Source organism: Nannospalax galili, unplaced genomic scaffold (genome assembly GCF_000622305.1).
Source record: "Nannospalax galili isolate Female #2095 unplaced genomic scaffold, S.galili_v1.0 scaffold861, whole genome shotgun sequence".
NCBI lineage: Eukaryota > Metazoa > Chordata > Mammalia > Rodentia > Spalacidae > Nannospalax > Nannospalax galili.
This window is the reverse complement of record NW_008345581.1, coordinates 1554975-1582278: the sequence shown is the minus strand read 5'-3', so window position 1 is coordinate 1582278 and position 27304 is coordinate 1554975. Positions and strand designations below refer to the sequence as shown.

At 37.4% G+C, this 27304-nt stretch overlaps 1 protein-coding gene across 5 annotated transcripts in view; it reads right to left on the bottom strand.

Annotated features, from left to right (window-relative positions):
• Nucleotides 1-5652: 5652 nt before the first annotated feature.
• The window catches only part of Nck1 (NCK adaptor protein 1), a 64591-nt gene continuing 42939 nt past the window's right edge, over nucleotides 5653-27304 (bottom strand). For 3 of the 5 annotated variants that reach the window (XM_008841649.3, XM_008841651.3, XM_017800258.2), the window contains 3 exons: nucleotides 23923-24166; nucleotides 9850-10562; nucleotides 5653-6336 (listed from right to left, as the gene is read on the bottom strand). In XM_008841649.3, the coding sequence (XP_008839871.1) occupies nucleotides 6142-6336; nucleotides 9850-10562; nucleotides 23923-24148 (1134 nt within the window). In that variant the 5' untranslated portion in view covers nucleotides 24149-24166 and the 3' untranslated portion in view covers nucleotides 5653-6141. Of the gene's footprint in view, nucleotides 6337-9849; nucleotides 10563-22241; nucleotides 22393-23922; nucleotides 24167-24274; nucleotides 24444-27304 lie in introns of those variants that run through there. The other 2 variants (XM_017800257.2, XM_008841652.3) reach the window with 2 other exon arrangements.

The window sequence follows — 27304 nt, the reverse complement described above, 5'->3', positions numbered from 1 at the left end:
CCATCATTCTGTGTAAGCTAATCCCCTCAACCTTACACTACAGCTTCATTAATTTGCTCTACTTTAAATTCAGACTCGTCTCCACTTAGGCTTTGCATCTCTAGAATGTAAGTTTTGTTCATTTTTTTCATTATTTTGCTGGAGGAGAACAGCTTCACACCTGAGCAATCAAAGAATCAACTTAAAGGAAAAACTATTGGGGGTAGGGTGAGAAAGGAGAGAAGGGAAGATGCAGAGGGGGAGAAGGGGACACCTTCCAATAATGCTACAGACTGGGAAACAAGCCATTAAATATGGGTTTGAGGGACATGCAAGAATAAAACCATATCAACAGTTCAAATTATTTTTCATTTTGAAACCAAGTATTATAACTGAGTGATATCAGTATCTGTTCTCTGTAATATCACCATTGTCTGTCTATAGTCCATATTAAATTCATTTGACATCATTTACAGAGAAGCCAAACTTAACCTGAGGGTTTACTAAATTGCTCCATGAATATTCAAAATTACCATGAACTATTCCTGTTTAGCCTGTGTGTAGACAACTTAACAGTCTTTCTAGAATCCATCTTTTTGATGTAAAAATTTTCCAAAGATACCTGTAGTTTCTTTATATAGTCTTTAAGATATATCTGAGTCCCAAAGTCTATTTAAAGCCACTAAATACCTTACCTGTATTAGATACTTCTTTTAAGATGTTGCTGATGTTTTGTTTTCCTTTTAAAAGTCAATGAGGTACAATATGGAAAAAGAAAACTAAGTACTCCACCTTTGTGGTAGTAACAAAAACAATTTGCAAAAGTGACACCAGCTTTAAGTTGGAGTGGAAACACTTAAAAATCAGTGACTGTTTGCCTAGTATGCATGAGGAACCGGGTTCAATCTCCAGCACTACAAAAATAAGTCAGCTAGTCTTGCAGGTAACTAAGCTATTGTAGGCATCAATCCAGTTCTGAAATTCATAGAAAGTACATGTTCTGGCAAGGAAAATATTCTTAAAGTGTACTTTGGTTTAAAACACTTCAGTGTACATGGCCAATGATGATGGAAACTCCTCTTGCTCTTTGAAACCTCACCCAGCACAGTTAACTTTTTGGTCTTTTTGAGACAGGATCTCCTGTCTCCCTGTAGCCCCAGCTGTCCTGGAACTATGTAGACCAGGATGGCCTTGAACTCACAGAGATGCGCCTGCCTCTGCTTCCCAAGTGCTGGGATTAAAGGCATGCACCATCACACCTGGCAACTTTCTGTTTCTTAAACAAGTCTCAGCAAACTGCACACTTTCAGACCAAGGGTACTTCCCAAGTAAACTAGAAATACACATTTCCTCGGTCATGTAACAGCAAGAAATGGGGGTGTAAAGTGCTGTTTAACTGTCTGGTGTTTGGAATATAGCAGAGCTGAGTCACATAAAACATGAACACCAACAGAACCAGCATCTACCTTGCAACAGAACTAGAACCAGAATCGGGAATTTGGTTGGATTTTTTTTTTTTTTAAACTCCTGATGTGCTTCAGAAAATGCTATCTGTCCTAAATTGAATGTAATTCAAGGAGTGACCACAGCTGTGAAGACACTATAAAACATGAGAGCTATACAAAGGTGTATCGATTCTTCTAATCATTAAAATGGAAAAGCTAAAGCTGTAATACTGTACTCTGAATTTACTGATTTGGAAATTTAAAGTGTTTCTGAAAAATTATAATTTCCAGATTCCAAGCCCAAACCTCTTCATGTAATAGGAAAAAGAGGGAACAATAGTAAATGAATTTGGAGATATGCTGTTTGAACTTTTAACCATGTGTATTGGAGGCCCATCCCAGCTAGCCTGGAACTATTAGACTAGGCTGGCTTCAATCTCACAGACATCTACCTACCCCTGCCTCCTGAGTGCTGAGATCAAAGGCATGTGCCACCACACCTGGACAGTCCCTTTCCTTTTTAAAAGGGAACCACAACTTTGAATGCTATGTGAAATCTCCTCTTCTGCATTTTAAGTTGAACAATAGTCCATGAATAGGCTTACCAAGAGATGAGAATAAAAGTCCAGACTTCTTGACAAGGAAAGGGATTGGATATGTCAGGAAGAAAAGGTGCCTTTACCTAATTCTCACAAATGCTCTTTGTAGTCCATGGTGACCCTGCATTTTTGCTACATCTGGATTATGTGACATTGGGGCTATAATAAAATCTGCATGCCATAGCCAGGTATTTATAAACACGGCCTTGTTTTCATAACCTAAGCTGCTCATCTGCTAGGCCTTTTTATTCTTCTGGCAATATACTCACATTTCCTTTGTTGTTCTAGAGGTGCTAGGGGTAAAACCCAGGGCCTCATGCATGCTAGGGCAAGTGCACTACTCCTGAGCTACAGTCCTAACTCCCTCTTTTTGAGACCAGAGTCTGAGTACTCATGCATGCCTTGAACTCATGATCCTCCTACCCCTGCCTCTTGAGCAGCTGGAATTACAGGCTTGACACTGGGCAAGGATAGCTTTCTTATTTTGCATAGTAATTTATCTGTGAACAGTTTTAATGGTGCTACGTGTTTATGTTAACATGCACAGTGCTAAGTATGCAATACACATTATGAATATATTCAACTGATCCGTAAGATTTAGAACCAAATATTTAAGGGACATAACATTTATAGTTTTTCTTTTTGTTATTAAGCTTGCATTCATGAATTTTTGTTACTAATTTTGCACACATAGTGTTCTTTAAAAACAACTATTCCAAAATTTTAGAGGTGTTATCTGTAAGGGTTACAAGCATAATACATAATTTTGGAACTAATCATCTCTTTTTATGTAGATGAAAACTTCTACAATATGCTTTTCCCAGGACCTTCTTCCTGGTCTAAAACTTGTCATCACACACACACACACACACACACACACACACACACACACACACACACACACACACAAACACAGTACTGGTCTGGGAATTACGTTTCTAATACAAGTCCTCTTACAACCTTAGCTATGTAGCTGTTTTCTAAGGCTCTAATTCCTAAGAAAACTGCTTCAAGTAAAATGCTTACAACATAAATAGCCATTGGATGAAGAGGTGGTATAAGACTTTTTAAAAATTGAAAAAAATGTCAAAGTGCAAAGTGAAAGTTCCCAGTTGAATTTCACTGCATAGTCAGAGCACACAGGAGACACCACATGACACAGCTGTTCTCTACGAACTCTAGCTACACGGATGCATTCTGTCGCTGTGCTGCTCCACTGGCACTTTCTCAAAATTCTGTGCTACTAGTAGAAACCGGAGCTGGGAGATGGTTAGAAATACTGTGTTCATGGCAAAATCTTAACTTCTCCTGCTAAAATAAAAATCCAGGGCCCACCGGGCATGGTGGTGCACACCTGTAGTCCCAGCACTTAGGAGGCAGAGGCAGGCGGATCTCTGCAAGTTAAACAGTAATACAAAACCTCCCAACTAAAAAAAGCCCAGGACCACATGGATTTACAGCAGAATTCTACCAAACATTTAAAGAAAAAAAAAATCCGGGGCTGGAGAGACAGCTCAGCAGTTAAGAGCACTGACTGCTCTTGCAGAGGCCCTGGGTTTGGTTCCCAACACCCACATGGCAGCTAACAACCGTCTGTAGCTCCAGCTCCAGTGGATCCGACGCCCTCTTCTGACTTCTGTGGGCCCTGCATGACATGGGTGCACTTACCTACATACAGGCAACACACTCATACACATAAAATGATAAAATATTTTAAAAATACAGTAAAGATCCATTCTGTTTCATCAGGAAGGTGGGCACAAAGAGAAAACCAAAAGGAAGTATCATCAAATGTTAATAAAAGCCTGATTACTACCTATTCATTCTGCAACCACTTTCAAACTGTTTTTCTTAATAGTCATAGGATTTTACAGCCAAAAAGTATATATAACTTTTACCTTAATAAGCAGAGTACTCAAAGACAATGAAGTAGAATTGAAAAGCTTTAAAGCAGATGTAATAAAGATGAAAATGAATACATCAGTGCTTTAACTGTACCTGTTGACTTCTCTTGATTAATGAGAGGGGCCAAGGCTGCCACCCGGTGGCAGCATTAGTCTTCCAAGTGATTTTAAGGTTAAATTTTAAACAATGAAGGAAAAAAAAAAAACCACATAAAAATTATACTTCAGTTTTACCAGCTCTAATTTTGATATATTAAATGTTTATAACAGCAAATAACGGAAATATTCTGGGGACACCCAAAAAAAAATTTTTTTTTCAGACTTTTTGAGACATGGCCTGGCCTGGAATTCACTATGTAAACCAGGCTGGCCTCTATTTCAGAGATCCACCTGCCTCTGCCTCAAGTGCTGGGGTAAGGCGTGTGCCACCATGCCTAGCTTAACTTTCATTTTTAGTATTTATTTTTACTGTTTTTTCAGACGGTCTCCCTGTAGCCCCAGCTGGCTTAGTACTCATTAGAGTGGGTGGTAGTACTCAGGAGAGTAGACTGGGCTGATCTCAATCTCATAGAGATCTCCCTGTCTCTGTCTCCTGAGTCCTGTAATTACAAGCATGTACCACCATGCACGGCTAGATTTGTTTTTATTTTGTGTTTTGCCTGCAGGTATTTAAGTGTACCCATGCCATGCAGTGCCAACACAGGTCAGAAGAGGACGTTGGATCCCCTGGAACTGGAGTTACAGGTGTTTGTTGGCTGCCATGTGGATGCTGGGAACCAAGCTCGGGTCCTCTGCAAGAGCAGCCAGTGCTCTTAAGCTCTGAGCCATCCCTCCAACCCCTTAACTCTACTAAGTTATATGTTCTAATAGTATCAATGGTTACTTTCTTTAAATTTAATCGGAATGAGGAGAAAAGGTGTAGCTATAAAGTACAATTGGCTTTTCCCATAATCTACAGAAGATCCTGTACTTCAGTCTCTTATTCATACACTCCTAGTTGGAAAACAAGAATATTTAAAATACAGTTTTACCTAAATATGAGCATATTTTAGTGCCACAGCTAACAAAACTAATCTTAAAGGGGCTAGGGATGTCATTCAATGGTAGAGCACCTGTTTCTCAAATGTGTGAAGCCCTGGGGTTAATTTCCAACATCATAAAAAAAGTTTTCAATAAACTCGATCAGGTATTTGAGGCTGAGATAGCACTACAAAGTCCTGCATTTGATACCCAGCACCACACACAGAGGAAAAGAAAAGAAGGTTCATGGGGACACTGAAAGGAGGAAATAGAAAAAGAAAGGACTACCCCTCACAACTGTTAATGCTGCCTAGAAAAAAGCTTTACACATCTCATTAGTCTACTACTATTTTCCCCAACTTGGCCATAACCTGTCACACATTGGCATAAATATAATATGATCTAATATAACATACCCTGGTCACACTAGGAGAGAAGAACAGGACTAGAACATCCATTTCATTCTTAAAGCTATGTCAGGGACTGCTTTGTTCTCTTGAATAACCAAGTGAAAGGGAAAAAAGCACTTCCAAAGTTCTTAAGACTAGTGATTTTTGTTCACAGTTGTATATTAAGATTTTCTGTTTTTTGAACTATCCAATCTGTTTTGTAGTATACTAAAAACAATGAATGGATTTTTAAAAATATGGCACACACACTATGCTCGATATTTACAATGGCTTGTAACAGATACATATCTGAAAATAATTTCTAATTTTCTGTTTATTATTGCTATTTAGTCACAGAAAAGATTAACCTTTACAAGAAATGTATTTAGCATATGCCACATATAGGTATTTTTATATGAAGAGAAACTATGGTAAAACTAATAGGATGCCTTTGTGAGAAAACAAAGGAAAGGTAATAAAGGAATTCTTCCATATAAAGATTTTTGATTGACATTTTTTTTTCAAAATAAAAAACCTTAATTATTAGAAGCAAAAAGAAAAACAGCAAAGAAGAAACAGTAAGGTAGAAGGAAGAGAGTCAAGAATTTTTCTATGCAGATACATTGCGTACATAGTATATATGTATGGGTTGAGTTATAACAAAAATACTTATGTATTATCTAGTCAATTCTCATACAGCATTAGAAACAGCAATTTCCAATCGAGCATGACCAGACCAACATTTTCTCAGTCTTCAATGACATGACAATTAAAGCTGTATAGCAGTAATTGCTGCTCAGCAGTATCAAGACAAATGCTTGACAAGATACAACTTTTCTCCTTGTTCACTTGTAAAAATTGGTGCCTTTTTGTAATGTTCTACAAGTTCTTCCATGGTGCTGAATTTTCGTTGCCCAATGCAGTAAACAGTCTCTTTTAGTTGGACTTTAAAATGCTTGTTTTTCCCTTGTGCTTTTAAGGATACTGAGAAATCATTTGGCTAAAAGAGAGAGAGAGAAAAGTAAACATTTTGAAAGCCATGTACCAGCGTTAAATTTAACATAACTATTAAAATTTTAGCATTTCCTAAATAACTAGGCAACATGCTAAGTTATTTACATAGATTATCTCCTTTATTGTTTATTCTCAAACCCTTTTTATGGTTGAGAAAACTGAGGCTCAGAGAATTTGCCCAATATCACTTCTCTGGCTAGAGATAGGATTCCGACCTATGTATCAAGAGTCTCTCAACATCCATAGTGCCCACAGCCCAATCAATACCCACAGAAAATCTTTAGTTTTCTGAGGCATAAGAGCTATCTTCTCTCCAGGCATACTACTGAAGAAACACAGGGCAAAAATCCGAGACATCCACTCCATCCCCTTTCAATTTAGAGCTAACAGTAACTGACTTAAACACAGTACTCTGAATTTTCCAAAAATAAAGGACACATAAAAAGCTACAAGCAATCAATGGATGCTGAAGGAGGGACAATCTATTTTCTCCAGGGACTATCTCCCTGCGAGGTTGTCTAATCCCAAATAGGCAGCCCTAAACACAGGTACACATGAGCACCAATATATGGATTCAGTGCATTATATATGTGTATTTATAAATGCATGTATTTATGTATATGTAACACCAATAATCAAAGCGAACAAGAAATTGAGAGGAAGTGGGGGTGGGGATCATGGGAAGTGTTGGAAAGGGACTGGAAGGGATGGAAATAATGCAAATCAATACTCATGTATGAAATTCTCAAAAATAAAGTTAAAAACAGCTAGGTGTGTCATAGCACACACCTTTAATCCCTCACAGGCAGAGGTAGAGGCAGGTGGATCTCTGTGAGAGGCCAGTCTAGTCTACATAGCAAGTTCCAGGCTAGCTGGGGCTACAGGCAGACTTGGTCTTACAAAACAAAAACAACTAAATGGAGAAATCTCTTCCTCCAATGAAGAACATTAAAATATGTGTTTGTTCTACTGGTTTTCTTACAGAAGACTTGGGTTTGAATCCTAGCACCCACGTGGCAGCTAACAACTGCCCGTAATGCCAGTCCCAGGGGATCAGACAGCCTCTTCTGACCCCCATGAGCATTGCACAACATGGGTGCACTTACCTACATGGAGGCAATACATGCATGCGTACACATAAAATAATAAAATTAAAATAAAATAAAATGTGTTTGTTCTTTTGGAGGTCAGAAGGAAATGTATAAGGTATGACTTGAATCTGTATTAACTATTCTGTTTGATTAAAATCTTCTAATGTTCTACTTAAAAAAAATAAGAGGACATCAAGTCAGGGGGAGGAGTAGCAAGATGGGAGTGGATGGGATGGGGTATATGATCATATTCATAATTTAAATATGAAAAAAATACATACAAAATTCTCAAAAAAATAAAATTATATATAAATGACACACAAGAAGTCACCTAAACGCTAATGAAAGTCACAAATTCTTTTTTTAAAAAATATTTTATTTATTATTTTTATTTTATGTGTTATGTGTGTATTGCTTGCATATAGGTAAGTGCACCCATGTTGTGCAATGCCTGCAGAGGACAGAAGAGACTGTTGGATCCCCTGGAACTGGAGTTACAGACAATTGTTAGCTGCCATGTTGGGTACTAAGATTCGAATCTGGGTCTTCTGCAAGAACAGTCAGTGTTCTTAACCGCTAAGCTATCTCTCCAGCCCCACAAACACAAATTCTTACAAGGGTACAAAAAGAACTCTAAATAGGTGTCAAGATAGATGGACAGAAGGAAAGATTATATGGCCGGCCTAAAGAAAACTGACACTTGTCATCTGTGATTGCTGCCTTGCAGGAACAGACTCAATGTGAATTGGGTCTTTCAATTTTAAAGGCAAATGTGAAGTCTGAATTTTTAGAAAGATTTCTTTTTAAATTTATTATTTTTAATTTTGTGTGTCTTTGTGTGTGCACAAATGAGTACAGGTGCCCATGGAGGCCAGAGGCATTGGATCCCCTGGGGCTGGGGTTAGTTATAGGGGGCTGTGAGCCACATAGTATGACAGCTGGGAACTGAATTTGAGTCCTCTGCAAGAGCAGTATGTGTAATTGCTGAGCCATCCCTACAGCTCTAAAGTCTGGATTTTCATAATAAATCTTTTATTACTTAAATACTAGCAATGAATTCATTTTTTTTTAATTGTGTAGGCCATACAAAAAAAACATCTATTCAAGACCTCTCACTGAAAATTTATACTGCTAAAATAATGGCATGTTTTGGCTGGTATTTATATTCTATCCACACACACACACACACAAAGGCATTCTGTATTTAAGCTACCCTCTTCTTAATTAGGTGGCAGTAGTTGTAGCCAACCTACATTCTCAACGGTCTGTATCAACCTAAGAAGCCTTTTTCCATTCAGTACTTCAGACATTTTATTATTTATTTTTATTTTATGTGTATGAGTGTTATGCCTGAATGTGTGTAAGTGCACCTTTGTCATGCAGTGCCCGTGGAGGACAGAAGAGGGCGTTGGAACTGGAGTGATGGATGGTTGTTAGCCACCAGATGGGTGCTGGGATTCAAACCCAGGTCTTCCGCAAGAACAGACAGTGCTTTTAACAGCTGAGCCATCTCTCCATTCCCATCACTACTTCAGACATTTGAAATGGTAGGCCACATCAGGATTCTAACAGAAAATGGATTCCACTACTCTTCCCTACTAACAACTACCTGCTCTTCTGAAAGATTTAAAGGCCCCATGTCCCCAGACTTCATACCAGGAAGTTGTCAGTCTCTCTCACTCACAGACCATTTTCTTTTTTTCAACCTTTTGTACAAATACATAATCATTCTTGTACAACACAGTCACAAAAGGCCAATAGTAATCAAGATTTATAAGTAGAAAAATAGTGATATCATTTATCAGAAAAAATGAAATTTTTAAAGAAAATGAACACCATCAAATTTTAACATCCAAGGCAACATCTAAAAGGAACTAACAACTATTATTCTTCAACTTGTATCATTTCATTGTCTTGTTAGTACTGCAACATAATTTACCTTTTATTGCAAATGCATTTCAAACTGTTCAAATAAACTGAGATACATAATAAAAGGGTATTTTAATTCCCATTTATGAAGAAACTTAATTTTTTGTATTTAGAGATGTTCTATAAGGACTACAATGATTATTCTTGCGTATTACATCTAGTAGCAGTTTAAACTGCATCATTCTCAAGAAACCAATGCTCAGTTTTCCCCATTTTTTAGTTTAATTGCACAAAAAATATTTCAGAAATGCAAAATCAAAACAACCGAAGGAAGCTCAATAATACAACACATCTTCACTGCTACAGCCATCTTTCATTCAAAACTGACACACTGGAAAGAGCACTGATTATTTAGCTTCAGAATACTGAGTATCACTGCTTACAACTTGGTTAAATTTAAGGACACCATTTAACCTCTCCAATATTATTTTTAAATATCTAGAACTCTTATTTCCATTTACCTATGAAAACCAACTTACCGAAGATTCACTATCCCGAATTAGGAAATCCCCTTCATGCCCTCTTTCATTTAATGCCATTTCTGCTTGGTGTCTGGTGACTTTGCCATAATACCAAGGATTGCCAGCAAACTTTCCAGTGACTGAAGGCCTAATGTAATCACACTGTGGAGGTGATGGTTCCAAACCTGAGGTTAATGCATGATTCTGCATAATGGTAACATAGTTTTTTGGCACCAGGCCAACCATCCCATTGATTTTTCTGCATTTCCACCACTCTGGGTCATTTTCCGGCTTTTCAATAACATCCATTACATCACCTTTTTCAAAATTCAGTTCTTCATCATTGGATGAGTTGAACGGGTAAAGAGCCTGTACCACATGTAATACTTGACCTGTATTTAGGTTATTGACAACTGCTGCTAATTTCTCTGACAGAGAACCCACATGGTCACCCAAAGGACTGTCCCCTTCTTCAGTTACGTAGTTTGAAGGAAACCATCCAATTTGTCCATTGTAGCTACCACGCCACCATCCATCACTGCATTTCTCCATGACGATCACCTTGGTCCCTTTTATCAATGATAATTCATCCTCTCTTTCAGCCATGTAGTTGAATTTCACGAAGGCAGGCATGTTGAGGTCATAGAGACGTTCCCCTGGGTCAACAAAGCTATCATCAGCAGGAGATGCTGTATCTGGAACACTAGGTTTCCTTTTCACTTTTCCAATTCCTGTTTAAGTAAAAAGGAGGCAACAAGAACACAATTTCACCTCTGTATAGTTTCTCAAGCCTCTAAATGTTAACAAATTACAACATGATATTTTCGGGAATAAAATTCAATATTCTGCTATAACCAAATGCACTTAATTTATGTAATAGTTTATCATTTTTTTAAATAACTACATAAAGTTGTCACAACTGAATTTTCTCTTAAATGTTAATATAATTTCTCTCATAGCTACAACTAAGTACACACGCACTCCAGTAAACCCGCATTTGTCATCTTAGCTTCTTAACTTAAATTTCATTATTAGCTATATAAAAATAAAACAATTACTTAAATTAGAACCTGATATACAATATGAAATTATATCTGGGTTATCTCATTTGCTGTCTTCTTAGTTTCCAAAGCCAGGTCATTCCTGCTTATTTAAAAATGATGTGTTATTTACTCATTTATTTCCCTTCATCACAATTCACATACATCCTCAAGGGCAGAAATTTACTTTACTTTGCTCATAGATATAATCCCAAGGGCCTTACAGAGCACTTAGTACACAGTACATACTTAAGTATTTTTAATGAAATAAATAAGGAAATGGAACTATCATCACAAACGTATGCTATAAGTGCAACCAGGCACTTTGAGGGCTGCTCATTTCTTAGCTCATGATCTGATGCTTTACGTTACTTAGAAAACTGGAACTCTTCTGTCTTTAGAAAATTTTCATTATTCTTACTCTCTTTTTCACCCAAGGCCCCAAACTTAGGCCGAAAATTTATATATTTTCGTTTTATATGTATGAGTATTTTGTCTCCATGTAGGTGAGTGCACCACATTATGTGCAGTGTCTACAGAGGCCAGAAGAGGGCATCAGATCTCCTGGAACTGAGGTTATATACAATTGTTAGCCCCCATGTGGTGCTAGGAACAGAACATGGGTCCTCTGCAAGAGCAGCCAGTGTTCTTAACTGCTGAGCCATCATTACAGTCCATTATTCTAGGTTCTTAATGACCATCTTTACTGACTCTTTTGAGACTCTTTATCACCCCTCTCTTTATTCAGACTTAATAATTGTCCAAAAACATTCAAATCTCTTCTACACCAAAATAAAGTTAACTTTGCTATTCTATTATTTATTGTTTGCTTGCTTCTTTGTTTTTCTGGAATTTGCTATGTAGACCAGCCTGTCCTCAATCTCACAAAGATCACCTGCTTCTGCCTCCAGAGTGATGTGCCATCATGTTTTACATTTATTTCTTTACTTATTATATGAGAGTGTGTGTATGTTGAAGAGTCAGTTCTCTACTACCATGTGGGTCTTAGCACCTTAGCTGCAGTTGTCAGACTTGGTGGCAAACACCTTTACCATTGAGTCATCTCACCAGCCCTTGCTATTATTCTTTTAAAACTCTATCATTCTTTTAAACTTCTACTTATTTTTTCCAACTCTCTCTTGCACTCCTTTTCTAAAAAACTTTTTTTGGGAAAAGGTGGGATGAGATGTCTCAGCAGTTAAAAGCACTTACTGCTCTTGCAGAGGTGGTAGGTTCTGTCCCTAGCACCCATTATCAGGTGGCTCACAACCACCTGAAACTCGTTTCAGGGCCTCTGACTCCCCCTGGCCTTCCAGAGCCCCTCATATATGTGGTGGACATAAACTCATGCAAGCACATATATGTACCTAAGTAAGTTGTTTTTTAAAAAAGCTCTTTTTTATATTATCTATTTGTGACACACACCACAATATACATGTGGCAATCAGACTTACAGGAATCAGTTTTCCCTTTCCACCATGTGGGACCTGGGGATCAAACTCAAGTCATAAGGCTCGGTGGCAAGCACCTTATAATCCAATTCTCTATCATGATAGCAAAACTACTTGATTTTAAACTTTTCTTACAAAGTAAACTATAATTGGAATTCCAAGCTAGAGGCCTGATTTGAGGACAAATTATGTTGAGCCACTGGCCCCAGAAATTAAACAGAAAAGTAATGAAGGAAAAACAGAAAAGGATTTCAAGCAACATGGCTGTGTAGAGAATATGGGCATCATGAGTGCACTGGAAGCCTATTATTCAGGGAACTAGCATGAATTTTAAATTTAAACAGAGGAAGAAATGGAGCAAGGAATAGTATAAGCCATCTTAGTCAATTTGTGGTCTGTGTGGTCATATCTCAGAGATGGGTCTGAAAGGTTAGAAAAGTTCTTCTATGTGAAGGAACAATCTGGTTCTCATGAGATTAGTTTTGCTGGGGGAGGGGGCTCATGGTAGGAAGTCTTTGTGAAACTTCACTGTTCTTTAACAAGGTGACTGCAGTTTTAGGACAATGGCTGAAGACTTTCAGTCACTTTTTCAGGGATCTGGAATGGGATTACTGTAAAAGCTAACACTGTTAATAACTTAGCTGTTCTTTGTGCTTTAACCCTAAAGGGGAATGAGACACATTAGGTAACTTAAGGTTTTAGACAGACATTCCTTGAATGTCTGATATGTTCACTTGCAGAATTAAAGGAGCCAGATTCCAAATGAAGGCAGAAATGCCAGGTTTTATCCACTTTTGGTTACACTGTGGGCACAAGAGGCCAGTACTTTTTTAGCAGAAGCAGTTTCTAAGTACATGTTGTATCCTTTAACACCAAATTATTAGCATCCTCAGCGTTTTCATCTCATGTGGCAACCAGGAGGTCACAGGCCATGCCATGGTTTTCATGACTTCTTTGAGAGTCTTCTGTTTTCCTTCTGATCTATTTACATACTCTTGTAGGTCTCCTGTCTGGGCTTCTCTAAACCTTGTTTCAACATTGCATTGTACTTGCTTATTCATCTATTTTCTTGATATGAAAGTGAACTTCCTAAAGACAGAAAACTAGATCTTACAGTCTTGTTATCTCCAGTGTTAATATCTATATTAGTGTTCAGAACAAAATGACTGCTGAATAAATTAGTGAATACATCTTTAGTGCTTTTCTAAGATGCCATAGTTGGTCTTCTTTTCTACTTCAGAGAAATCATACTCTTTTAAAATTTTTAAAAAATATTTTATTATTTTTATTTTGTGTATGTGTGTAATGCCTGCATGTAGGTAAGTGCACCTGTGTTGTACAATGCCCTCGGAGGACAGAAGAGGCTGTCGGATCTCCTGGAACTGGAGTTACAGTTGTTAGCTGCCATGTGGATGCTGAGATCAAACCTGGGTCTTCTGCAAGAACAGTGAGTGTTCTTAACTGCTGAGTCATCTCTCCAGCCCCGAAATCATACATTTTCATTTTAAGTTATATGTAGGTTTTCAGATTTATTTGAAGATCTAAACTGCTGTTCTTTCTGGAATTCAAGCACTAAAATTTTAATTGTCACTAGACACCTATAGATTTTATCAACACCTCAAACCCAAATAAAAATGATTCCTCCTGTATCTATGAATCAGCTTTCTCCCACAAAATTATTTTACTTCTGGTTAATGATACCACTATTTGGGAAAATCTTTACATCAGGGTAACATCAGTAAAAATGGCAGAGTAGGAGCTCTGGGACTTCCTCTACAAGATGATTAATGAGCTGACAAATACTGTCAGTACCAATTTTTATAAGTTCTGGAATCTGGTCTGTAGACACTGGTCTCTGGAATTTGGCAAACAAAGCATCAGGGAAAGGCTTTTGTAGTGAAGGGAATGCTGTGGCATTCTAAGTTCTTCAATGACTGTGGTCATTTTAGGACAATGGCTGCCTACCATTCTCCATACCTATACACCAGAGAGAATAAAATAGAATTCATCCTTAAAGAATTGTGATTGTTGGGCTTCAACTTGTTTGTCAATTGCCTAAAGAGCTGGCACAATGGCTTGCCTTAGGTTCATCAGACCTAGAACATTCCAGGGATAGTGTGCCCTCTTGAGTAGCTTTCACCTAAATCATTTGTCTTAAGCAGCAATTTGAAAAAAGGACAACTGGGACAAGAAAAATCAGTAAGCCTGAGAAGGAAGGTTATTGAAAAGACTATACATGGAAAAATAAGGGATTTAAAAGCTCCCATGTGTTCTTGGGAATCAGGACCACACATGAGGTCAGTGCTGAATACATTGCTGAGTAAAGGCTAGAAAAGACCCCCGAGTCTTTACATCCATCCAACTGACCGAAAAGTTCTAAGCACATAGTAGGTAAACCTAAGACATAAATGTAAACAGTTTGGCTAAGTATTAAAAGGAATACATACAGCTGTGGGAATAACTTTTACCTAACTTTGTAACCAAAATTAATCTTAGTTTTGAAACCATTTAACACTCAGCATAAACAAGCCTATTAGGCCTTGGGCCCTTCTTGTAACCTCAACATACAGCTTTAGTCCTTCATGACCCTTCCTTGCCCTTAACCCATAATAATGTCAGTATGGGAAAATCCTTCTCTGATTCTTCATTCCTTCCCCACTTCATGTTAGATGAGCAGCTTCAATAAAGAGAGAGAATAAGGCCTTTGTCTGAGAGCAGAGTTCTCGGAGAAATCTCAAAAAACAAATTCTCAACATATCGGGTCCCACCCTTTGTTTTAATGGATATTAAGAGTCGAGCTTATTTGTTTAGGCACTGCCATAATGTGGCATCACATAGACACAGACAACCTGTAAAAAAGGGGATTTCCAGCCCCCTTTTCTTTTGGTTCTGGATGTCTAAACAATGTCAAAATACTAACTATGAAACAGACTTCAGTAGCCACATAACTAAGAATATAGACTTCACCAAAAATATCAAACAGTTCCTTGAAGATGAAGACAGACATTAAGACAGTCCTACAAAGTAAAAACTAAAAGAGTTCATCATTACTAGCCTTGTGCTATAAACAATGTAAAAGGAAGTCCAGTCTTCTAGACTGAATTCAAAGGATACATCTAAGTTTATGTTACACACAAAATGCTTACTTTAGATCCAAATAAGTTTAGATCTAAAAAATCCAAAATAAGTTTGAAAATAAAAGGATGAAGAAAGATTTTCTGTAAAAAAAAAAAAATAAAGATGGAATGCTATATAAATATCATACAATACAGGCTTTAAGACAAAAGTTGTTACAAGAGACAGAACAGAGTGCCAACATAGTAAAGCAAAAGCCAACACATTTTAAAAGGGAAATATATAGTTCTACAACACAGTTGAAGACATCAATTTCAGTAATGGATATAACTAAGCAAAGGATTACTAGTAACGAAGGACTTAAATAATCCTACAAAACAACTTGACCCAAAAGGCATGTATAGAACATGCTATCAAACAATAGTAAAACACTCATTTTTCTCAAGTGCATATGAGACAGTCTGCATGACAAGACAACATGTTTGGCCATAAAACAATTCCCATAAAATTTGAGGTCCATGGGGCTGGAGAGATGGCTCAGTGGTTAAGAACACTGACTGTTCTTGCAGAAGACCCATTCCGAATCCCAGCACCCACATGGCAGCTAACAACTGTCTGTAACTCCAGTTCCAGGGAATCCAATGGCCCCTTCTGCCCTCTGTGGGCATTGCACGACATGGGTGCACTTACCTACATGCAGGCAATACATTCATACACATAAAATAAAAATATTAAATATTTTTTTTAATTTGAGGTCCAAATCATACAAAATACCTTCTCTGAATATAACTTAATGAACCTAGAAATTTGTAACAGAAAGAAAAAGCAGAATATTCACAAATGTGTACAAATTAATGCATTCTTTTATTGTTGTTACTTTGGTTTTTTTGTCTGGTTTTTGTTGAGACAGGATCTGATAACATAGTACTGCTAGCCTAGAACTCAATGTATAACTCAGGCTAGTCTGAAACTCAAAATATTACTTCCTTAGACTTGTAAGTACTAGGATTGCAGGTGTGTGCTCCTATGCCAGGCTAGAAATAAACACACTCTTTTTTTTAAATATATATTTTATTTATGTGCATGAGTATATTGCCTGCATGTATGTGAGTGCACCCATGTTGTGCAATGCCACAGAGGTCAGAAGAGAGCTTTGGATTCCCCTGGAACTGGAGTTAAGGATGGTTCATAGCCACCATGTGGATGCTGGGAATCGAACCCGGATCCTCTGCAAGAGCGGTAAGTGCTCTTAACTGGTAAGCCATCTCTCCAGCCCCAGAAATAAACACACTCTTAAACAACCAGTGAGGGAAGGGGGATTACAGATGAAACTAGAAAACACTTTGAGAAAAATGAAAATGGAAACATAAAACAACAAGATGCAGTAAAAGCAATGTTCAGACAGAAATATCTTGGAATCCTGTGTGATATAGCACACGCCTTTAACAACAGCACAAGGAAGGCAGAGGCAGGAAGATCTCTGCAGGATCACCAGCCTGGTCTAGGCCAACTGGGACTACAGGGAGACCCCTGTCTCAAAACTAACAAACTAAAGTATATCTCAGGAATAGAGAGATGGCTCAGTCGTTGACTCTGTTCTTGCAGAGGACCTGGGTTTTGTTCTCAGCACCCACATAGTAGCTAACAAGCATCCCTAACTCCAGTTCTAGGAGATTTTACACCAGAAATATTTAAAGGAAGAATATAAGCTCGGAATACTTGTTTTTTTTTTCTATATAACCTAAGCTCTTATATTTCTTGTGAGCATGCCTTCAATATCACGCTTGTTTCTCTCTGCTCCTATAATTAACAGCACAAGCACAGAAAGCCAAAACCCATGTTTTCAAGGATCTAAGGTTTGTACATGATAACTTGTTACTAAAATACTCCAATCCCTTCAAAATTTAGCACAGGTATCCACTCACTGAAGATTTCCCTCTCTGCCCCCCAAAGATTTCATGTATTCCTCCTTTGTGTGACTATTTTTTTAATATTTTCAGTCTAACAATGTTCTGTGTGCCACTATTTGCTTCCTTGAGCTCAAACATTGTTATTTTTTTCATCATTTCTGTCCCTAGTGCCTAGCACATATTAAATATTCCATTAATCTTTATCACATGCATGAACAAATACAGTCAAGACAGCTCAGCAAGGAAAGGCACTTTACACCAACCAAGCCTGATGACCTGAGTTTGATCTCTCATGGTGGAAGGAGAGACTCATCTCCTGCAAGTTGTACTCCAGCCTACATGTGTGCCATGGCACGCGCATGCATGCATGCATGCACGCACACACACACACACAAAACAAATTTAACAAAAATTTTAACAAATACATGTATTACTAGTAGCTAAATTATTCCTCGCCTTACAAGTCTTTGAGAAGGGTGTTTATTACCCTTTTTCTCTATTGCCAGAAAATGAACATTCCAATCTCCCACTATCAACAAGAGTAGACATAATAGTACTTTACAAAGTTCTTTGGTTTTTTTAAGTATTGGGTTTCTTAATATCCCAATTATGTGACAACCAGCAATAATTAGATCATTTCTGTCACAACATATCTCCTTCAGGATTTTTTTCCCCAAATTCTTCCTGCCTTTCTTTGTCTACGCTGCTAACTAAAATACATCAGCTGAATAGTTTATAACCAACAAAAATTTATTTCTCTTAGTTCTGAAATCTAGAAGCCCAGGCTACAGCTGATGACAGACTGTGTCTGTTGAAGTCCCATTTCTTATAGATGGCACCTTCTTCTTGAGTACTCACATGGTAGAAGGGACAAATAAGCAAGCTTGGGCCTCTTCTATAAGAAGACTAATCACATTCGTGAAGGCTGTGCCTTAATAACCTAGTCACCTCCCAAAGATCCCCATCTCCTAATACCTTTCCAATAATGATTACATTTCAACCTATAAATTCTGGGAGACACAGCTATGGCATGGTAGCACATGCCTGTAGTCTCAGCTACTAAGGAGGCTGAGGCGGTAGGATTGCTTGAATTGACGAATTCAAAAACAGCCTAGGCAACACAATGAGATACCACCTCTTTAAGAAAAACTTAAGGGATGGGGCTGGAGAGATGGCTCTGTGGTTAAAAGCACTGGCTGCTCTTGTAGAGGACCTACGTTCTATTCCTAGAACTCACATGGCAACTAACAAGCACCTGTAACTCCAGTTCCAGGGGATCCGATACCCTCTTCTGACTTCCTCAGGCATTGCACAAACATGCAGGCAATACACTCCTACACATAAAAAATGTACAGTCACAGCACTTCTTGACCTGTTCTTAGCTCATCACAATCATCTTAACCTCAATAAGTCTTTTTTCCAGGAAATTCTTTTAATCCATTGCTTGAGAGTTGCTCTAATATTTAGTCTCCTGTCATCTTAGACAAGCTATTTAATCATGTCTAAATTTCAGTTTCTTTGTGAAATGGTGCTATGTGCCTTTATTCAAATTTTTCATAAATAATCTTTAAAAGTGTATATATAAGTGCTTAGTGTAGTACACAGCACATAGCAGGTACCATAGATGGTGGCTACAATTTTTCTATTTCCTAGTGTTTCTGGTACTTAATTTTTCAGAATTACTTAAACCTTTATTATTATATTACTCTGGTTAAGGCTGGGAGAGAACTGCTCACATGTAAGCACTGAGGAGGTACGTGACTCTGAACCTGGTTAAACAATGTGAACACTCTAGTCTTTGCACAATAGTGCTCTTCTTCCAAAGAGCAAATCTTCATACCAACAGATCTTCCTATAAATCTGGTTTCCAAATCCTTAATATAATGGATGCCAGAGTTTGGAATCATCTGAGTCTCTTAATACCATGGTTAAAGTATTGATATATATACACACACACACACACACACACACACACACACACACACACACACACCACGTGGATAAAGTGACATATTTTAATTGGTCAGCACATACACAAAGGAGCTATTGCATCCTTTCACCGGAGCAACCCTAAGACTTGCATCAAGGCCACCATGGACTATGATGACGACTTCGTGCTTACACAACCAAAGCAACTCTTTGTAAGTTTTTTCTTCAGGTGAACTATTACCAGCCTAGATTCTTATCGGTTTTTCAGGTTTTTTTAGTTATTGCTTTTATCATCAGCACTTCCCTTCATCTGAAAAATCACTGAGTAATGTTCAATAGCATGGGTCCAAAGAAGTATTGCTGTTGTTCCAATCTGTCAGTGAACTATCACTCTGTTGTTATGTTCTCAGTTTTTCAAAACCAATTTCTCCCTCATGGATTTCCCCTAATTCCCATGACACACAAAAGACCACCTGGTTGTTTACCAAGACTGCAAGACTTGTAGCGTTAGGAGGTACTTTCCAGGATCATCTAGTCACGCCCAACTCTTTTACCAAAAACAGAAAAATTGGAAAAGTTTAGTTACATACCCTAGAGCACAGGGCTTATTCTAAGTAATTCTAAATATAAATATTTGCTACTTTTAACACTGCATTTTTTTAGTTTGTACTTCATTTATTCATTCATCTATAAGAGATACATTACTGCTTATAATTATTTTACCTAAAACACTGTAAGTTTTATTTTCAAGGGTACTCTGGCTACCAAACAAGGAATACATAATTCTGTTTATTTCTACTATTCAAGTCCATTCAGAAATTAGTTCAATAAACAGCCTGTTTCTACTCTGACAAGCACCCTGGCAAAATAAATGCCTATTTTGGAGTGCTATAGGGATTTAGAAAAGAAATATTTTGGTTATAAAACTCAAATCTCAGCTCTTACAAGCCCAATCTACAAGTACAATTAGAATTAACCAATAAACTCTTAAGACTCCACACAGGGAACAATTTTGTCACTGAATCAATAAAATGGTATACTGAATAATGCAACTTACACTTTTTTTATTGTATGTGTATGAGTGTATTGCCTTCATGTAAGTGCGCCTGTGTTGTGAAATGCCTGAGGAGGTCAGAAGAGAGCATTCAATCCCCTGGAACTAGAGTTATGAATGGTTGTTAGCTGCCAAGTGGATGCTGGGAATCAGAACCCAGGTCCTCTGCAAGAACAGCCAGTGCTCTTAACTGCTGAGCCATCTCTCCAGACTCACAACTTATATTTTTATGTACATTTTAATACTATTTCTGCTTCAGTTATGATTACCAATTATGACAGAATCTAGATCTGAAACCTACTACATTATTAATAAGTAAAAGCTATCTTCTAACTCCCTACCAGATTGTAAATTCTGCAAGTATTATTAGTATTTCACGCTTTTTTTTTTTTGGTCTTTTTGAGACAGGGTCTACCTGTAGCCCCAGCTGTCCTGGAACTTACTATGTAGACCAGGCTGGCCTTGAACTCACAGAGATCCACCTGCTTCTGCCTCCCAAGTGCTGGGATTAAAGGTGTGCAGCACCACACCCCGCCTATTTCATGCTTTTAAAAAAAAAAAAAAAATTTTTTTGTTACTTTATTCACTGGGGAGTGGTATATGAAGGCACATACACATACCACAGCTCATGTATAGAGGTCAGAGGACAACTTTAGGGAGTCGATTCTTTCCTTCTACCTTCTGAGTCCTAGGGATTGGATTTAGGTCATCATCAGGTTTGGTGGCAAGCCACCTTTACCTGCTGAGCCATCTTGTCAGCCCATCAAGGTGTTATTAATTAATAAAAGGCTGGGAGAATGACTCAGTTAGTTACACACTTGCCTCACAAGGACAAAAACCCTAGTTTGAGCCTCAGAACCTACATAAACTAATGCCACATATGGTGGCTCACTCTTGTAATCTCAGTGCTGAGGAGAAAGAAACAGAAGGATCCCTGGGCCTTACTGGCCAGCCAGTCTAGCCTAACTGGTAAACTCCAGACCAATGAGAGAACTTGTATCAAATGATATGGGCAGTGTTCCTGAATATGACATCAAATTATCATTTGATTTCTACATACAAATGCACACATATACCACACACATGTAAAATACATGCATTTTAAAAAGAAAAAATAAATTAGTGTTCAGAAGAAAAATAACCTAAAAACTGCAACTTCAAAGGTCTAAAAATTTAATAACTGTCCAGAAAGTAAAGAGAAGTTAGAAAATATATTCCAGAAGGAATCACTTAGCCACCAAAGCTAACTAAAAGAAACAAATGAGACCTCATATTACAACTACTACATTCTTTTCCAACAAAGTGCTTACTCCTTTTCTGTTTTGTCCTTTTCCCCAGAATCGCTGATCAGGTTATTCTCTGTTTCCTTAGGCTTCTTGTGCTTAAGAGACTTCTATAATAATCTGTTTTTGTAGAGCTACTGAACAAATATTCAAGGAGATTTAATCAAGTACACTATTATAAGATTATATACATGCCACCAGCAGAGGCAAATCTGCGTATTTTACTTGTAAATCAGTATTTGTATTTTATGAGAGCTCTTATTAAACGTTATCTTGACTTTATTCCCACAATAAAATCTAAGTAAAAGCTAGTAAAGCATATCATGTTAATTCAAAGATCAAGGATAAAATAATTCAAATGTCCATACTAGGCTGAGTTACTAAAATAGAACTATGTACATCGGATCCAAATCATTTATATACTTTTCCTACTTGTTATTTACACACTCATGCTAAAACACTTTAAAATCATTTATAAGGGCAAAACTAACAGCATTTAAAATATCACTAGTCATCTACCTTTTATTACATAAACAGCATAAAGCACCAGCTTATATAAACTCACTGATTCTCTCCATTTACTTTCCCTTTTAACTCACAAAAGGGAAAAAAATTAATTCAAAAGCTGTAACAAGGAAACTATGGACTTAATAAACAGAATAACTTACTGAAAAAATCTTTAAAGATGTTTAAGCAATCCATTTTGAATAAAAATCCCGTGTTCTCTTTTGTAAGTTTGTTGACACAGCTCCGGGATAATTTTCAGTAAACTTCCTGGTCTGTTCTGAAACACTGAAACTTCCCACACCCAATCCATGTGACCTGGCCCACACCCAAGCAATAAAATGTTTTCAAAACTGAGGCTTCTCTCTTTCTAATACTGTTTTCCCCAAACTGCAAAAGAACCTGTAGAACAAGTAACTCGTGGCAGCAAAGAATGTGAAGTTATAATTCACACTTATTTTCAAAGAAATATTAAAGTACATTTGTAATAGTTAAAAATACATACACCCATTCTTCCTATCCTTTACCGCCTTTTTCTTCTTAACTCCCAAGGTCTCTAGCTAACACAATCATGGTGGAAAAAACCCACTAAATTATTTGAAATAGTTAAGCTGCCAATGGAGTGCAGAAATTCTGAGAAAAAAGAGTGGGCTGACTGATATAATAGCTAGACTTAACATCATTATACATGCTAAAGATGACTAATTTCAAACAATGTTTCTAAACACTGGGGATTATAGGCAGCAATAACTGTAATACTATAATAAAATTAACAGATTTCCTAAAACTTAAAGATAAGTTATCTGTGCAGTCAAATGTCATGCTAACTACACCTATTACAATACCTTTAGCACAGAGAAAGGTCTTTAGTTCAGAAACTGACAAATATTTTATGGAATTCTTTACTTTGAATTGCACTATATTTTAGCTTTTGCATCTTAAAATGGTTAAAAACATTAAACATTTATCCTCTATTGCTAGTAATTATTAAAAAGACTACAATAGCAATTGTGAATAAAAAATAATCTAAAATAATATTTCATATTTGTCAATTATGCTACATTAATACCAAACTATCTCTGCAGGAAAAGTTTTTTTCTTCTACACATAGGTAAAGGACCATTAAGCAGTAGCATGTCTGCTCAACACCAAAATTAATTTCTGACCCTCCCAATTCCTTCCTGTCCATTACAGAGAGTTAAGAAATGGGAGGGGAGCAGTCTTTACTCTATATATTTCCTTCCTATTACCCAAGGCCAGGGTGAAGTAGGCTCCTCTGTCTCTTGCCCTAATAAAGGCCAACAAAATTTAAAACTAAACAAATGTATATAGTTAGAGAAGGAGGGAAAAGAAGTGAAAACAAAATAGGGAAGTGATCAGTCCTTTAGATGCTAATATGTGACAATGACCCACAGGTGAAAAATTCTTACAAACAGAAGAAAATTGTTTTTAAAAGTGAAATTCATTAGATACTAAAGTCAGTAATGTGCCATGTAAAACAAAATGTAATGATGCCCCAGGAGACAATTTTGCATTTTACTCACTTTTCCCTGTCTCTTATAAGCAAAATTTGTCTAAACCCCAACAGGTATTTATTAATCAAGCAGCTGTTTCTAGAAGATCAGAGTTGATTCTGCTCCTTAGCACCATTTGAATGTGAGCCCAGATTAGGGAAATTGTTAACAAACAATCTTCACTGAACTCTTGGCTTAAACAATTATCATGGACCAAACTTACACTGCCTAGCAAAAATGACAGTCCTGGCCTTCTCAAGTCAATTCTGCCTACTGCCCCAGAATCCATTTATAAAGAAACTCATTGTTCTTCCTTTAAGAAACAACTTACCTAAGGTATCCTTCAGGTTTTTTACAATAGATGCTTTCCGAGCACTATTTTTCCTTTCCACATAGTTAGAAGGGACAAAACCTGTTTTATTCATGGAATTTCGAACTCGCCACCAGGATTTTGAATCATCCAGAAGCCATAATCTCTCGTTCTTCTTGATATCCAACTCTTGCTCTTGTTGTGCCACATAATCAAACTTGGCTACTACCACCACTTCTTCTGCCATCTTTCAGCAGCTTCAGTACTGCAACATAGAAAACATTTTATAAAAAGCTGAAGTAGTAAGGTTCTCGACGCTTTTCAAAAAAGACATACTTAAAACATTTATCAAGTTCAGGTGGCTCATATCTACCATCCCAATATTCAAGAGGATGAGGAAGAAGGACTCCTACGCGTCTGAGACCATCCTGGGCTATAGAGAGACCCTATCTCAAAACCAGTAGCAAAGCAGGCAAGTTCCCCAGGAGGAACTGGGGCTGTACGTAGTTCAATGGCAGATTGTTTGTCTTCAATTCTCAGCACTGTAAAAAGGAAAAAAAAGAAAAGCCACCTAAAGACAAAACACAAGCAAATACTAATTTTTAAAAAAGAACAGTGTCCCTGTTTAATATCATATAAACTAACTTTACATTCAGAATCACCACTAGCAATAAAATTCACTAAACAAATGATTGAAAGTTCTATCCAATGTAGGTAAAAATCAAAACTTGTATATACCATATAACATAGATGCTTTCTAAGCACTTTTTCCTTTCTATATAGTTAGAAGGCACAAAAGTAAAATAAATAGGGTGGTATAATCACAGGAAAACAATTCTAACATATCTCAATATTAAAACACTCAAAGACACAGGTTAGCAAATTCAGAAAAAAACTGGCATTGCATTAGTATGACATAATAGACATATACAGAGCATCACTTCCAAAGAGAAGAATATAAATGGAGCATACACAAAAATTGATCAATGCCAGACTGTGCTAGATAGCTTTAGTTGTCAACTTGAAGGCACATCTGGGTGGAGGGACTCTCAAGTGAGGAACTGCCTCATTTGGATTGGCCTGTGGTGTCTGTGGGGCATAAGAGGGCCCAGCCCACTGTGGGCGGTGCTACCCGTGGGCAGGTGGGCCTATACTATGTAAGAAAGCAGTCTGAAAGCCAGGTGTGGTGCATGCCTCTAACCCCAGCACTTGGGAGGTGGAGGCAGGTGGATCTCTGTGAGTTCCTTGTGAGTTCGAGGCCAGCCTGCCTGCTCTACACAGCGAGTTCCAGGCCAGAAGACCCTGTCTCAAAAAGGCAAAAAAAAAAAAAAAAAAAAGGTGGCTGAGCCCAGGCCAGGGGAGCATGCCAGTAAGCAGTGTTCCTCCATGGTCTGTGCTCCAGGTTTCTGCCCTGAGTCCTGCCTTGACTTCTCTTGATAATGGACTGTGAGCTGTAAGCCAAATAAACCCCTCCCTCCCCAAGTTGGTTTTGGTCAGTGTTTTCATCACAGCAATAGAAAGCTAATTAAGACACAAGCTAAAGAAAGCCTTAGCATTCAAGAGGCTGAAGTAGGAGCACCGTAAGTTTGAGGCTAGCCTAGATTTCATAGTGAGACCTATCTTAAAAAAAAAAAAAAGAAAGAAAAAAGTCATCTTTTATGTCGTTCTTTGTACTGAGAACAAAGTTATTGACGTGTATGTATGAAAATAGAATAATGAAACCCATTACTTTGTATGTTAATCTAAAAAATTAAAAGCTTTCAACTGACAAAGAACCTATGAAGGAGATATTTAGTTTAATATAGTGATTTATGTATGTCTCTAGTCAATCAGTAAGCTCCAGGTTTAGTGATGAAACCCTGTCTAAAGAAATAAGAGAGAGCAATATAGGAGGACTCCTAACATGGACCTCATTCACGCTCATTCACATACACATGTATGGCATGCATGCATGCATGCATACATACATGTACACACATACATGTACACCCACATACATACACAGATGTATGCCCAAACATGCACACACATATAAACACATACATGTCAAAAAAATTTCTAATAACTAGCTGAGACACTTGGAAAGCTAGAAGCAGAGATATTTTTCAATGATACCTAAGGAATTATGACTCGTCCCCTGTGGGGGGCCCCACTACCAAATTAATTCATAACTTTAATGGAATTTATTTTGAAATGTGACAAACTGATTTGAAAATTCATGTAGAAAAACATGCAAACTGGTAAAAAACATTATGGAAAAATAGTAATTTGTATACTAACAAACTGCATACCCCAGCATTGAATATCTCTTTTTCTGGATGGATTCAGACTGCCCTTCTACTTTTTTTTTTTTTTTTTTTAAAGTGATGCACTTGGGAGATTGACTTTACAACTTCAAGTAATTAGAGTAACCAAAGCCCCACCTGGTTATTAGAAATGCATACTAAACTTTTATGGGCAGTGAAATGCAAGAAAAAATATGCTAGAGACCAGAAAGGTTCTACCACCTCCCAACAGTACTAAGTGCTAGGAACTAAGACTTTAATACGCTGATTTTTTTTTTTTTCAAAGACAGGGGTCTCCTGTAGCCCCAGCCAGCCTGGAATTCACACTATGTAGATCAGATTGTCCTCTATCTCACAGAGATCCACGTGCCTCTGCCTACTGGAATGAAAGGTATGGGCCACCACGCCCAGAGTAATGCATGGATTTTTTAGGACATTTTTTCAAACCATAACAGCTACAAGAGAGAAACATGACAGAGTCTTGAGGAAATGTTCTGTATAGTAACTGTATCAATGTTAGTTAATACCATGGTTGTGATACCGTACTATACTTTTACTAGATATTGCCACTGGAGGAAATAGATTTTTTCAGTAAGTTCTAGCATTTCTTACAATTACATGTGGATCTATAATTTCCTCAAAATATAGTTTAAACATTAAAATGAAAATAAATTGGCAAAAGATATATCACTGCTTTAACTAGTTAACATAAACTTAGTGACTTAAAACAACAGAAATCCATATCTTATAGTTAGAAGGGTCAGCACGAAAAGGATCATAGGATCTTAAGTCAGTGCCTTCCGAAGGATGTAGGGATAATACAGCCTTGCATTTTCCAATTTCCAGAAATGCCTGTCTTCTTCAGTTGATAACTCCATGACTCTCCAAATTTCCCACTTTGATCTACCTGTCTGCCTCCTGTTAAGGGCCCTTATAATTACATTAGGTCCATAAAGATAATCCTGGATAATCTTCCCATATCTCCCTAAATGCTAGTGAGATGGCTCAGTGGGTTAAGACACTTGTCATCAAGCCTGACAACCTGAGTTTGTTCCCCAGTACCCACAAAGTAGAAGGAGAGAACCGACTCCCACAAGTTGTCCTCCGATCTCCACAGA